This window comes from Sceloporus occidentalis, unplaced genomic scaffold (assembly GCF_023333645.1).
Source record: "Sceloporus occidentalis isolate IW3139 unplaced genomic scaffold, rSceOcc1.0.p SCAF_478, whole genome shotgun sequence".
Lineage (NCBI taxonomy): Eukaryota > Metazoa > Chordata > Lepidosauria > Squamata > Phrynosomatidae > Sceloporus > Sceloporus occidentalis.
This window is the reverse complement of record NW_028317458.1, coordinates 65,741-81,168: the sequence shown is the minus strand read 5'-3', so window position 1 is coordinate 81,168 and position 15,428 is coordinate 65,741. Positions and strand designations below refer to the sequence as shown.

The following is a 15,428-nucleotide window of genomic DNA, read 5'->3' as shown; positions in this document are numbered from 1 at the left end:
TTCATAGTGCTATTGCTGCCACTGGGGAGATGGGGTGGCTGCAAGTTAACAAATAGTTTATTTAAGCGCAGAAAATATACTGTTGTGGGGTAAATTGATATAAAAAAGCTGTAGTGACTACTGTAGTGGAGTGTTCCTTAGTGGAGTTTAATTAATCATGACAGTTGACCATTTATGCTTTATTATTAATATATTTTATCATATTTTATATTATTCTTAATTGATAAGTAAATATTGGTGACAAAACCAGACATTATAATAGATAATATTGGGGAAATTCAGTGCTGCTCCAGAAGGATACATGTGCCTATCATCTGCCAGTGTCTGCCTGCTCAGGCCCGGTGCTCTACTACTACTGCTGCTGCTACTGCACCTTTTTGACCATCCTTAGTCTGGGGGGGAATCCTTTTTTAAAAATATTCTATAATACACTGTGTGCACAATTATTAGTGCGTGTTTTGACCATATAATAATTTTATGCATATTGTCCAACTCCAAGCTATATAAACTTGAATGTTTATTGGATTTAAGCATATCAGGTGATGTATATTTGTGTAATGAGGGAGGGTGTGGCCTAAGGAGATGAACACCCTATGTCAAGGTGTGAATAATTGTGTGCTAGTACCAGGATAAACCCCCTTTTGCCTTCAGAACTGCCTTCATTCTTCGTGGCATACTGCTGGAAACATTCCTCAGAGATTCTCGTCAATATGGACATGATGGCATCACATAGTTGCTGCAGATTTGTAGGCTGCACATCCATGATGCAAATCCCCAGTTCCACCACATCCCAAAGGTGCACTATTGGATTGAGATCTGGTGACTGTGCAGGCCATAGGAGTACAGTGGACTCATTGTCATGTTCAAGAAACCAGTTTGAGATGGTGCATTATCTTGCTGGAAGTAGCAATCAGAAGATGGGTACACTGTGGTCATAAAGAGTCCATGGTCAATTGGTACTAAGGAGCCCAAAGTGTGCCAAGAAAATGTCCCCCACACCATTACACCACCACCACCAGCCTAAACCTTTGATACAAGGCAGGATGGATGCATGCTTTCATGTTGTTTATGCCAAAGTCTGATCCTGCCACATGGAATTAATACTCATCAGAAAAGGCAACGTTCTTCAAGACTTCCGTTGTCCAATTATGGCTTGTGCAAATAGTTTTCTGTTCTTAGCTGACAGGAGTGGCACCCAGTGTGATCTTCTGATGTAGCCCATCTGCTTCAAGGTTCGACATGTTGTTCAGAGATGGTATTCTGGTTATTTGAGTTACTGTTTCCTTTCTGTCCTCTCAAACCAGTCTGCCCATTCTACTCTGACCTCTGACATCAGCAAGGCATTGTCATTCACACAACTGCTGCTCACTGGACATTTTCTCTTTTTCGTACCATTCTCTGTAAACCCTAGAGATGGTTGTGCATGAAAATCCCAGTAACGGTTTCTGAAACACTCAGACCAGCCTGTCTGGCACCAACAACCCTGCCATGTTCAGAGTTACTTAAATCCCCATTCTAAGGCTGAAACAACTAATCGATAAAATTAATGAAAATTGTTGTACTACTACTAGTAAAACTTTTTTCCTTTAGGGTAGTCTTATATTCTGGCTTTTCCGTTTAAATTTTGGGTGGTCGTCTTGTAATCAGGGTCGTAATGTAATGTGTATGCAGGCATATATGCAGATAGCGAGGAAAGGGAAGGAACAAAATTGTGTCAGAAAACAACACAACAGTGAGGGAGAGGCTTACTGCAAAAATTGGTGAAAAAGAATGACGGAGTGGTACCAATGTAGAAGAGTAGAAAGTTCAGGTAGGAACACTTTAAGCAAAACTAAGTGGACTATCTGCGAGAAGACATAAAATATCTGTAATATGGTTAGGTATAAGAATGTATATCTGATTTTGGTGTAGCTAGAGAGAGAAAGTGTGAAGCAAATACACCTCATTTATTACCTGACTATGGTTTCTTGATTGGTGCATTGTTAGTTTTGAGTATTTTGTTTAATTGTTTATGTACGGTTTGTTACTGCTTGTGGATACAGTAAAGAAAGTTTATTCATAATATTCATCTTTTGTATTTAATAAAATACAAAGATTTGTCTTGATGTTGGTGTGAACACTGCTTGATTTATGCCAATATGCTCCTTGCTGGATACCCTGGGTTGTTTAGTTTAAAAATATATATAGCCATCAAAATCATGAAAAAAAGCATGAAACGATGCAATATGTGCATGTATTGCCCCAAAAGTGTGTCAACCAAGTGACTTGCCTACGCATGTAGGGCACTCCTGTGCTCAGGGATGTTGCAAGTTTCACATGCTCATGATCATATCCAGCCAAAGAAAAGCAGTTGTAAATTTAGAGTGTATTAAGTGTATGTTAAAGAAAATCACCAGCTTTGTGTAACGATTGGATGAGGAGGACCCCGCATGGCGGAGTGAGCCAGGCAAACAGGAATCAGGAGTAGCCAGGAGAGCTGGAACCGAGAATCAGGTCTGGTAACCGGTAAAGCAGGAAGCCAAATCAAATCCAGAAGAGTAGTCAAACAAGCCGAGTCAATACCAACAATCAGTCAATATCAACAGGAGCCAAATCAGAAAACAGGAGCAAAGTCAGCAAGCCGGGTCAAACGAAGAAATAGTCACAGCAAGTCGCACAGGAAAACCACAGAACACACCAACCAAGGGTGACCCAGAAGAGGAAGTCCAGGTTTAAATAGGGACAGGTGGAGGTGTGTCCTGCATTAAGGAGGTCACCCAAGGTTATAAGAACACGTTACAGATGCTACCTGTTTGCCGCGTGGTCTGCCACGTGATGAAGACGCCGACCGGGTAGCGGTGGTACTCGCTGCCCGGGAAGCCGGCCGAGGAGGAAGCGTCGCGGGACCGACCACGGCGCGGGACCGGAGAGGCAGGTAAGTCCTTACACTTTGGAAGATTTTGGTGTGGAAGCAGTAGCATGAAACATGCCATTGTGCCCTATATAAATACCTGGACTTTTCTAGTTTTCGAAATATATACTTATAGGGCTATATTAAAATATGGGATCACTAAATGGAACATGGGCCCAACAAAGGGATCTGTGCAAATCATAAGCTTAAAAACTGAAAGGTCTATGTTCCAATTGTGACCACATAGCAGGGGAGGGCTGGCAGCCTTTACTTTTCCTCTCCGGATAACTAAAAATTACATGTGTTCAATTTATTCCTACAGAAATTAAAGTGCCAGGAAACAGATGGCCAAATACACACCAGGACAGGCTCTGTCACACCGACACTCAAACACACACCAGGGCAGGCTCTGCTGCACCGACACCCAAACACACATGCCAGGACAGGCTCTGCAACACCAAACACACACACCAGGACAGGCTCTGCCACACCGACACCCAAACACACACACCAGGACAGGCTCTGCAACACCAAACACACACACCAGTACAGGCTCTGCCACACCGACACCCAAACACATGCACCAGGACAGGCTCTGCCACACCGACATACCAAACCCACACCAGTACAGGCTCTGCCACACCGACACCGAAACACACACACCAGGACAGGCTCTGCCAGACCAACACCGAAACACACACACCAAGACAGGCTCTGCCACACCGACACACCAAACACATGCACCAGGACAGGCTCTGCCCTTCTGACACCCAAACACAGACATCAGGACAGGCGTGGCAATTCCGACACCCAAACACACACACCAGGACAGGCTCTGCCACACCGACACCTGCATCAGTACGGGTTAATCTACACAAAGCACTGGTTTATTTTTTGTGTGTTTCCCCTTTGTATATTGATTCCCCAGTCAGGTCCCCCTTTGGTACCCTTGTGTATTGCCTGTGTGCATTTGTGCCCCCAGTCCCCTTTGTGTATTGATTTATGTAGTGTGCCAATCACAGTGTTGTGTACTTATACCCCCAGCCACCCCCTTTTGGTATTTAATTGTTGTCCCAAGGCAGCCCCCTCCTTTGAATATGGGTCCCCTTACACCTATCACCCCAACTATTATTTTTTATTTTTTTAATACTTTTTTGCTGCCTTCCCTGCAGACCGCTCTCCTCCGACGTGGTGTTCTCCCTGTCACGAGGAACTGTTCCGTGTGACCCCACCCCCTTGAGCTGCACATCGCGTCTTCAAAGGGGCAGGACAAAGAGCCTCACTGAGGCACTGAGCGGCATGGTGCAGGCATGCAGGCCGCTTAATGATTTTAAAGCGGCGGGTGTGGCTTACGGCCACAATGGCATCTCTGTGTGCCGGCCCACGGATTGGCCGGCCTACCGCGGGTGCCGCTGGCTTTTGCCCCACATTAAAGACGGCCACTTCAGTGTGCAGCCAATTAATTTAGATTCGCTCCTGCCGCATAGTATCCCAAAACATGGCATTTAGGGTACAGCAATGTTCAGGGGTTGATGGTGAATGCAAATTCTAGGTTTGCTTGGTACTTGAACATATTGTGGGAGGACAATATACTGGAACACTACAATGATATTGTGAAAAACGGAAAAAGCTAAACACCGTCTTTTCATTTTGTGATCTTGGATTATGCAAAGAACATAAATTCTGATACTGCCACAAGGGATAACCTTGTCAGTGAAATTCAGAATGGAAATGTACTTTTTTATATCAAAGCCCTTCAAATGTATTTTAACTTTGAAAAGGTTTACTTTCAGCATTTTCTAACTTATTTTTCTTTTTTCTTCTTATTACAGGCTAAAGCTTTTGATCTCAGTTATCTTGAAAAGGTTCCAGAAGTGAAGGATACGGTCCAGAAACAATCATTATTACATCATTTGTGTGCTGTAGTGGTGGAACAATTCCCAGACAGCACAGACCTTTATTCAGAGATCAGTGCAATCACAAGGTGTGCCAAGGTACATAATGAAAAGTTTTTTGTTTTTTTTACAAAAGCAAGACAACTCAGGGAATCTAGTTAGGGGCGTATTGGCCTGTCCCATGCAGCTGATTCTGCATCAGCACCTTCCAAAGTTTTGGAAGGTGCTGATGCAGAATCAGCTGCATGGGACAGGCCAATACGCCCCTAACTAGATTCCCTGAGTTGTCTTGCTTTTCGAAATATATAGTTTTAGGGGGTTATGGGACCCTGTTCTGTGTCTCAAATGAGATGTGGACCCACCAAACTGATCTGTCATAATGCCATGTTTGAAAACTGTAATGCGCATGTTCCAATTTAGAACATGCCCTACCCATGTATATAGGGTATTCCTATACTCAGGAGGTGTTTCTGAATGCAAGTCACAAGTTGTTTCAGTAATTTCATAAACCCAGGGAAAGAAATGTACTGAAATACTGTGTTTGGATAGAATGGGTTTGTTAAAAATGTAAAATATAAATTTTTATTGCAATGTTTAGGACACACTGGCTAAAATGGTTAAATAAAAAGTGTTAAAATGCTCCTAGTAAAATATTTTGGGATGTCAACTTTCAAAAAATATATACTTTTGTTTAGCAGTTTTTCCTTTTCTGGCTGCTGTTGGGGCACAATCTTGTTTAGAAACAGAGATTCGCGGCATTCGCGCCTCCCTGATGGTATCTGCCTCTACTTCTCAGCTCTGAGGAGACAATTCATTCTGACCAAATCCCCAACTCTATTTGCAGAAATGTAGCCTCAAACGTGCACCATGGTTCACTGTTGCCTACAAACACTCATTCTTATACCACCCTTCCTCCCTTTGGCAAACAAACAGGTTTCTGCTACAGCCAAATATTTCAAACTTTGACTCATTTGACTGATCCAGAGCACCGACTGCCATTTTTCTGCACCTCAGTTTCTGTGTTTTCATTTATACTTGAGATGCTTGGCCTTGATACCATGTCACAGAAATGGCTTCTGACCAGATTTCTTCGGACAATAGATGGGCGGACCAGTGTTTTCTGCCAGTGCTGAGCTGACGGCACTGCTGGACATCTTCCAATTGTGAAAGGAAGTAACTACAATGTGTCTTTTATCTGTTGCACTAAGTTTCCTTGACCGACCGATGTGTCTGCGGTCCTCAACATTGCCCGTTTCTTTGTGCTTCTTGAAAATAGCTTGGACAGTATAGCTGGAAGCACCTGGGTCCTCAGTCTTGTCATGATGTATGACTTTTGACATTAAACACTTTGTTGGCGAGTTTGGCTATTCCTCACCCAGTTTTATTCCTCTAAACAGCTGTTCCTGTTTCAGTTTATGATTGTGTTTCAACTTACTGTGACAAGGTCTCTGCAGGAATAGCCACTCAACCGCTTTCTAGTATGTTTATTTACAAAAGGTCATCCAGGGTACTCTTTCTCCTTAAGACATAAACCTAACCAAAAGCAAAACAAAAATTATTTTGTGATAGGAGACTAACTAAACAGGGTTAATTCCTACCTAACAGTACTGGCCAGCTAGGCTGGTTCCTAGTCACACAAAAAACACCTTTGCATAAACAGCCAAACACACGTCTCACCCTTCAGGCTCAGTTTCATTTAGACTTTCTTGGTCTGTTATAAGCAGCACTAGTAGGCTAAATAGGGCTGAACAGTGTTAATCAGGTACCAACTGAAGCTGCTACAGGTATTAACTCTAGAACCTAGTGCACTTTTCATGCGCAAGACTAACATACCTGCCCTTAACTAACTTGCCCCCAGTGATCCTGGGGGCACTTCATATTAAACTGATGATCACTAACACCTGTTTGGTATAATTATTTATTCATACTCCTAAATAAATTCCCTGACTTTGTGCAAGTGTACCTAGAAAATTAGATGCTGGTTCGAAGGAAAATGACATGATTTAGATTTTAATTTTGTTCATTCACTTTGTCAAATGATAAAAATAAACTATTAACATGTCTATTTTTTAAAGCATTCTTACTTTACAGCATCTAAAATAAACACAGAGCTGGGCTGCAGACTGCTGAGATGCACAGCTTGTATAAATTATCTGTGTTCTGTAGCATCACTTACTACAGAGTTCCAGACTGGAAGCAACGAAAGCACTGTGCATCGGGAGCTTTGTGAAATACACTATATGTACAAAAGTATTGGGACAACTGACCATTACACCAATGGGGACTTTATGACATCACATTCTAAATACATAGTATTGATATAATATGTAGTTGGTCCCCTCTTTGCAGCTATAATAGCTTCCGAACTTCTGGGTTTCTGTGGGAATTTTTGCCTATTCATCCAGTAGAGCATTTGTGAGGTCAGGCACTCATGTTGGACAAGAAGGCCTGGTTTGCAATCTCTGTTCCAGTTCCAGGTTACTCAAAGGTGTTCATTGGGGTTGAGGTTAGGGCTCTGTGTGGACCAGTTAAGTTCTTCAACACCAAACTTGCATAACCATGTCTTTATGGACCTTGCTTTGTGCGCCATGGCACAGTCATGCTGCAATAGAAAAGGACCTTCCCCAAATCCTTCCCACAAAGTTGGAAGCATAGCATTGTCCAAAATGTTTTGTTATGCTGAAGCATTACGATTTTCCTTCACTGGAAGTAAGAGGTCTAGTTCAACCCCTGAAAAACAGGCCCATACCATTATTCTCCTCAACTAAACTTTACAGTCGGCACTATCTAGTCAGGCAGCTAACTTTCTCCTGGCATCTGCCCAGACTTGCCCATCAGACACAGAGATGTGTGATTTATCCACTGCTCCAGAGTCCAGTGACAGCATGCTTTACATCACCCGTTGCGGCACTTGGTGATGTGAGGCTTGTGTGCAGCTGCTCGGCCAAGGAAACTCATTCCATGAAGCTCCTGCCACGGAAACTCATTCCATGAAGCTCCCACCACACAGTTTTTGTGCTGATATTAATTGTAACGGGTTCACCAAGAGAGGTGTAGTAACTCCCAGAGATCACCCAGTATCCTCCTGTTGTCCCTGGAATCACTTCCAGCACCAGCCAGCATGCGCACCTTGGAACCCTGCTATGTGTACCCAATAAGTAGACACAACTACCTTGAATTGAGTACAGCAGGAATGAACAGTTTATTGTAGTAAAACATAGACTCATATAGCCACAGAACTTCATTAACATAAATTAACAGATACATGTATTCAACCCAACCTCCCCAGTCCCCAGTCAGCAATCCTATTGATGGGATTAATTAAACAATGGAGTTCCTGCCTGTTTGGCAGCCAGGCTGGAGCCATCTCTAACTACCTTGGGGCCTTGTATGGCAGGTCATTCTGTCACATATCTCCCCTTTTAAAAAGAAGACTTAACTGGGGCCAGACCCCAACCGGGTCTGCAACAAGTTCAGTCAGGGAGCACAGCTCCATCGCTCCTAGAGTTGTGGATGCAGGGGGCTGGCAAAAGGCACCTGTCCCACTAACCAGTCCTGGGGTGCACTTAGAGACTGGGGAGTTCGGGTCCCAGACAAGGACAACAGTCCCACTCGCCAGGGCAGGGAGACAGGGTCCATAATCTGTAGGTAGCAGGCTAGCTTTCAGTCCTCTCCAGGGGCCCCAGTGATGGACAGTTCCGTCACACACTCCATCACATATCTCCTTTTTCTGGGGGAGACTGACGTCTGATAAGACCCCACACTGTTTGACTCTGAGGTCACCACTGCCAGCCACAAATTGGTACTCCCCAAAACAATGTAACAAAAGAGCAGTACTCACCCGCCTGCCCTCTGCCTCTCACGAAAAATATGACTGCCGCTGGAGAGAATTGACAATTGCACCTTCTCTCTGGAGTCTTCTCAGCCGCTGGGGAGATGACAGGGTGGCGGGGGCCCCTTCAATCAAGGGTTGGGGATCCGAGCCAGCTGCCCACCAATTCTGGGGACCACAGGTGGCAACCACAGTCTCATCCACCTGTATGGGATACATGTCCTCCAGTGCTGGTTTTGTACCATCCTCTAGTGGAGGGACGTCTGATGAGGGAGGGCAGAGGCCAGCTGCACTCTGACCAGGAGAAAGCTCTTCTATAGGGTTTGCGGGCACCTCCAGTGCTGGTAGAGAGGGGCCGTCCTGCCTCTCTCCTGTTGCCAGTATTTCGGCTGCAGTGGTCTGAGCGGGCACTGCGGGAGCGTCATGGTCAGACTCAGGAACAAGGGGGAGGGGTGGGCAGAAAAGAGCAGCACTCTGCTCTGTTGCTAGCGCTTCTGCTGGGGAGTGTGGATCTGGGCCAACTGCCCAAGATTCTGGGGACCCAGGTGTGGAGACCGCAGTCCCATCAACTACCACAGTCTCTGGGGCTGGTTGTGGTGTACAGTCACATAGTTCCGCTATCGGATCTGGGTTAGCTGTCCAGTAATCCTGTGACTCAGGGGCAGAGACCGCAGTCCCATCCACCCCTCCTGGGTCAACATCCTCAATTGACCACTCAGTAAAATCCATGAAATACATGGTCGAGCAACTCTTGATATGCCTGTTCCAGTTCCCATTCTTGTGTGACCAAATAATCCAGGTCAGCCCACAGCTCAGGCACATATGGGATATCCTCCGCCCTTCGCTCCTGGACGTCTTCCCCCTGACACTCCGATGCACTACCGAAGTCGGGATCTTTTTCTATAATTTCCAATAATAATCCTGGGCCGCCGAAGCCATTGCCCTCTGTGAGACCTTTATCTTCCAGCCCCAGGCACAGCTGTGCTGCGTACCACCGCAGAGCACGATATCCATCTTCCAACCTCAGCTCTGTCTGGACCAGCCACCCATTCCTCTTTGGGCTGCTTCCCAAAGAACGGCATCCGCAACTTCCGCTGGAGCCAAAACCTTTCCTCAAAGGTTGGGAGGCTTTTCCCCTTGAACTTAATTTCCAGATGGAGAACCTCCCTCCAGAGCTTCAGGCTGGTACAATTCCTCTGGTTCAGCTTTGCGTAGCTGACTTCCATTATCTTTCCTGGAGATAGATCCCGGTGCCACCAATGTAACGGGTTCACCAAGAGAGCTGTAGTAACTCCCAGAGATCACCCAGTATCCTCCTGTTGTCCCCAGAATCACTTCCAGCACCAGCCAGCATGCGCACCTTGGAACCCTGCTATGTGTACCCAATAAGTAGACACAACTACCTTGAACTGAGTACAGCAGGAATGAACAGTTTATTGTAGTAAAACATAGACTCATATAGCCACAGAACTTCATTAACATAAATTAACAGATACATGTATTCAACCCAACCTTTAATCCCCAGTCAGCAATGGGATTAATTAAACAATGGAGTTCCTGCCTGTTTGGCAGCCAGGCTGGAGCCATCTCTGACTACCTTGGGGCCTTGTATGACAGGTCATTCTGTCACATTAATGCTAGTGGAAGTTTCGAACTAATCATCTGTGGAATAAGCAGAGCGTTGGCGACTTTTATGCCTCAGCACTCCCCTGCTCTTGTTGTGACTTTACGTGGTCTTCTGCTTTGTGACTGAGTTGCAGCTGTTCGTGAACACTTCCACTTTTAAATAATACTATTTACAGTTCATTGTGGAATATCTAACAGGGATGGAATTACCCGAACTGACTTTTTGCAAAGGTGGCATTCTATCACAGTACCACACTTGAATTCACCGAGCTCTTCAGAATAACCCATTTTTTCACAAATGTTTGTAAATGCAGACTACATGGGTAGGTGCTTTTATACACCTATGGCAATTGATCTGATTGGAAATTGTTGTCCATATAGTGTAGGTTTCCATAGCAGAGCAACTGTACATAACTCAAAGATCACTATATGCGATCGTCAGGGACTGTTTTTCAGGATTGTGCTAAACCCTTTTATTCCAATAAAGGGTAATGTTAATGCCAAAATGTAAACAAAATGTTATGCTTCCAACTTTGTGACAGTAGTTTGAACACTTTACTGTTCCGGTAGGACTATGCTCTTGTGCACAAAGTACATAAAGATATGGTTCAATGAGTTGAGTGGATGAACTAGTGGCTATTAAGAGCCAGGCCTTATGCAACATCAGTGTCCAACCTCATTATTTTTGTAAGGGAGGGGAGTAATTTGAATGAGACATCCAACAAGCTCATATAGGTGTGATGGTCAGGTGACATATTGTATGTATAATCATGTAGATCTACATTTTAAAAATACAAAAGACAATTTCTATATACGTTATATAAAAATAGTTTCCTCTTTCTCATTAGGTTGACTTTGATCAGCTTCAGGAAAATCTCTTTAATTTAGAGAGGCGGTGCAAAGCTTCATGGGACTACTTGAAAATTATCTCAAAACATGAAATAAAGCCAAGCTCAAAACAGAAGATGTCGGATTTTTTAAAAGATTGTGTAAAAAGAATAGTCATTCTAAAAATTGTTCATAGAAGAATAAATAACAGGTAATGTATGACTTACTCATTTATTCATAGAAAAAATTATCAGAGGGATGACAGAAAAATGTATTGTTTTTCATATTCCTTAGCGCTTTAAAATGGGTAAACAGTACTATATGACATAAGAATTTGAATTACAGAAGCAAGAGGTAAGGAGGGCCCTGTTTAGACAAGCTTATGATCTAGAGGAAATCTGTTGTACAAATAACATCCTCCTCTCCGCGTTGGAACAAAAGATAGGCAAATAAAGGGAGAAAAGGGGAGTATGTAATACTTGGGCCTGGTCGTTTTCTTGCCAGGCTCCAAGTTTTGTGAGTCGTTGAAATGATAGGGTTATCTTCTATTCCTGCTGGCCAAACATTACGGTCCTAGTGTAGAAAGGCTGCTAAATAGATGTCAGACAGCAACTGTTGCTCTAATCGGGTATGGGAGAATTTGGAGCCATCAGTAATCCTATCAACCATCACTCTATAATTAGCTGCCAGATTAAATTCGATAGGATAAGGGACATTCAGTCCTCCCAGGTGAATAGGCTGCTGCAGTTTAAAAAGTGCAATCCTACTTTTTTTATTGAACCATAGAAAACTCTGCAACAAGTGATTATGGTACACCAGATAATATCTCCTAAGGAGAATAGGTAAAATTTTAAGGGGGTAAAGCATCCTAGGGAAGACACCTACCCATAAAGGAAAGTGGGAGTTTTGCTTTGAATTCTTGGTCCATATCTGCCAATATTGGGGAGATATTCAATTGTTATAACTGGGTCAAATTAGAAGGGATTACCAAACCCAGATATTTTATCTGAGGCACAGATAACCATTTCTCTGTGGCTCACATAATAATTCCAGGAATGCCTTGCCCGTGGATAAATTGCCAAAGCCTCCGTATTTGAGAGTTGATCACAAACCCGGAGGCAGTATGAAACCTATCCAGTGTTTGCATCAAAAAAAGGAATGGATTGCTTCGGCTGAGACAAAAAGAGAAGTAGGTCATCCAAAATTCAAATTAGCGGTTTAAGTGCTAGGTTAAATAATTATGGTGACAGGGGGCAGCTCTGTTGTGTACCCCGCTCAAGTCCAAAAAACCCTGAATTTAAGTTGTTAATGGTCATTTGGGCGCGTGGAGCAAAATAAAGACCTGAAATAATTAATAAAAGTAAGGTAGAACCAAGACATGCGGACAAATGCTTTGTCAATGATATTGGATTTGGCCTTATGTATTTTAGTGTAATCGCCGCTATTAAGGTACGGACATTCTTGGTGGAATGTCTACCATGCAGGTATCCCGTTTGAGTCAAACCAATCATATCCACCAGGACATCCTGTAATCTAGTGGCCATTATTTTTGACATACGTTTAAATATCTTATCTGATTAATAAGAGATATGGGACGGAAGGATGAGTTTAAAGCAGGGTCTTTATTCGGTTTTTGGCAGCATTAGGATTTGAGAAAATGTTAAAGTCTGGTGGTGGAGGATTGCCATGGAGAATATTATTATATAGTTCACTCAGATGTGGTGTTTTAATGTTGGCTAAAGACAAAATTGTTTGTTGGATGACTTGTGCAGAATTTGGGGCATTCAGCCAATCTCTGGTGGTATATGTTATAAGTCAATGTTTTTGGCAAATAAAATTGAAGAACCCCTAGTTTTATTGATATACATTACAGAAACACATTCTGAGAGCCATGGGGCTCGTAGAGTATTGACAGAGGGGTCAGACCAATGCATTTCCTGCAGAGACAAGATGTCTGGTTAGAATTTTTAAGGTGGGAGATAACCTTTTTCCGTTTAACCGGTGTGTTAAAGCCTTCCGTATCCCATGGTAATATACGTAATTCATGTTTATTCTGAGTTGAAATATGTATATCAGACATTAGCAAAGGACTATTGGGGAATGTTTTAGCCAATACCAGTTTTTAGAAAGAACTGGTTGGTGGGCACAACCCAAAACCTGGTTAGAGATGTGTCCCAGCGAGCACATCCCCTAGACCAAACACAATAGTGAATTTGTACAACCATGGCAGATAGAAAAAACATCATCACAATCTAATTTTCCTTTTTAACCTGGGCACCATGAACTTGGCCGCAAAATCCATAACTAAAACAAAAAACAGAACTCGACTTTAGAACCCAAGGGTGCGTGATTAAACCATAACCTTCCAAAAGGTGAAAGAGAACATAAGCATTGAGAAGTAAGAAGAGAACACATTAGGTCTGAGTAAGAGAGAGGAGAGGAGGGGAAGGAGAAGAGGGAGAAGAAGAAAAAAAGTACCTAGTCTCCCTGGTTCCTCAGGAGGTGGAGGCATGGCATTGCAGACCTGGTGTAGGTATTGTGTTGCTGTTTCTACAAAGTCAAATGCGAAAGCTTTGCCATTGAAATATACCTGCACCTTGGCTGGATAGAGAAGGGCAAATATGATGTGTTTCTGAAATAACTCCATGCAAATTGGTGAGAACTGCTTTCTCTTAGCTTTGACTGAGGGAGAAAAGCCATTAAACGTAAGCAACTTCTTATGGTTATAACACAGCTGAGGTAGTTTACAGTAGGCTTTAAAAAGTTTTACTTTATCCACATAGTTCAAAACCCTGAATGTAACCAGACGAGGTCTGTTGGATGATTTCCTGGCATCTGAGCCTATTCTGTGCACTCTCTCAACTAGTAGAGGGCCCGCCATGTTGGCTTGGAGCAAAGTACAAGGAAGTCAGTCAGACACAAGTTGTTGAAGAGCTGACCCCTTCAGACTCTGGGCCCCCGATCAGATGTACGTTATTGCACCTACCCCGATTTTCCAGGTCTTCTACACGATCTATAAGTAACGTTATAGTCTCTTCATATGCTAGTGTGGTTTGCATACAAGGCGTAGAAGTATCTTCCAGGTCCGAGAAAGGGTAGAGGGGGAGGATGGGGCGAATGGAGGACAGAAGTAGGTCTTATAACACTAGATCAAGCAGGGACTATATAATGTTGACAGGAAGGACTCCCCAGTATATCCTCAGTATAAAGCAAGTTACCATTGTGGAGACAGGTTTTGACAAACGCTGGTGGTAAAATTACTACATGCAAAGGGTTAAAATACCACAATTTGAAATACCATGGGATGTCTAGTTTTCAAAATATGATTTGAAGGGGTAAACGTAACCGACCAGCTTCAAAGATGTCCAAATAGGACATGGTGGCAAAAGGACCATATGTCATGTACCATTAGGAAGTAAATCCACAAGAAAGAAACTAAAACCAATGTGGATGAGTAAAAGTGTTCATCAGGTAATGCGAAAAAAGAAATTGGCATTTAAACTGTACAAGTCAGAGGGCTTAGTGGCATCATATGTCAAGTATAACAATGCCAACAGAGCTTGCAAAAGGGCTATTAGGCTGGCTAAATGTAACAATGAAAAGATGATAGCCAAGGAGAGCAAAGCAAATCCAAAAGTACACTAATGCCACAAAATTTAGGAGTGACAATGTAGTTGTTTTGAAATCTTGAGATGGTAAGGATGGTTAGTGAGGATCTGGAAAAGGCAGCAATACTATAAATGCCTTTGTTTTCCTCTGTATAAAGAAGAGCCACTACCTACTGATTGGCAATTTAGCACTACAGAAACCTTAACTCAATCGTGGGAATGGCTGATAAAGTTTTTAAACGATTAATTAAACTTAAAGTAGACACAGCTCCAGGGCCAGATGGGATACACCCGAGGATACTAAGGGAAGTTAGTCAAGAAATAGCCAGACCACTGTTTTTGATTTTCAAAGATTCTTTCCAGTTGGAAATTGTACCAAAGGATTGTCGGAAAGCTGATGTGGTTCCCATTTTTAAAAAGGATCCAAATCTGGGCCTGGGAACTACAAACCTGTGAGTTTAACATCTGTGGTGGGGAAATTGTTTGGGAGTTTATTAGGAGATGGCGTACAGGAATATATTGTGAACAATGATATCATCAGTAGGAGCCAGTACGATTTTGTGAAGAACAGATCATGTCAGACCAATTTAATTGCATTTTATGATGTTGTGAGTAAATGTATAGATCAGGGTGTTGCTGTAGATGTTGTCTATTTAGATTTAGCAAAAGCATTTTACACTGTTCCACACCAGCGGTTATTGGATAAGCTAGGACAAATTGGTCTTGGAGAAAATGCCTGCGTTTGGATT

At 43.0% G+C, this 15,428-nt stretch overlaps 1 protein-coding gene across 1 annotated transcript in view; it reads left to right on the top strand.

Annotated features, from left to right (window-relative positions):
- The window catches only part of LOC149271645 (FH1/FH2 domain-containing protein 3-like), a gene marked incomplete at its 5' end in the record, with an annotated part of 193,457 nt that overhangs the window by 138,521 nt on the left and 39,508 nt on the right, over nt 1-15,428 (top strand). Inside the window, 2 exons of the mRNA XM_089507243.1 lie at nt 4,723-4,884; nt 11,092-11,282. Of these exons, the coding sequence (XP_089363369.1) occupies nt 4,723-4,884; nt 11,092-11,282 (353 nt within the window). The remainder of the gene's footprint in view (nt 1-4,722; nt 4,885-11,091; nt 11,283-15,428) is intronic.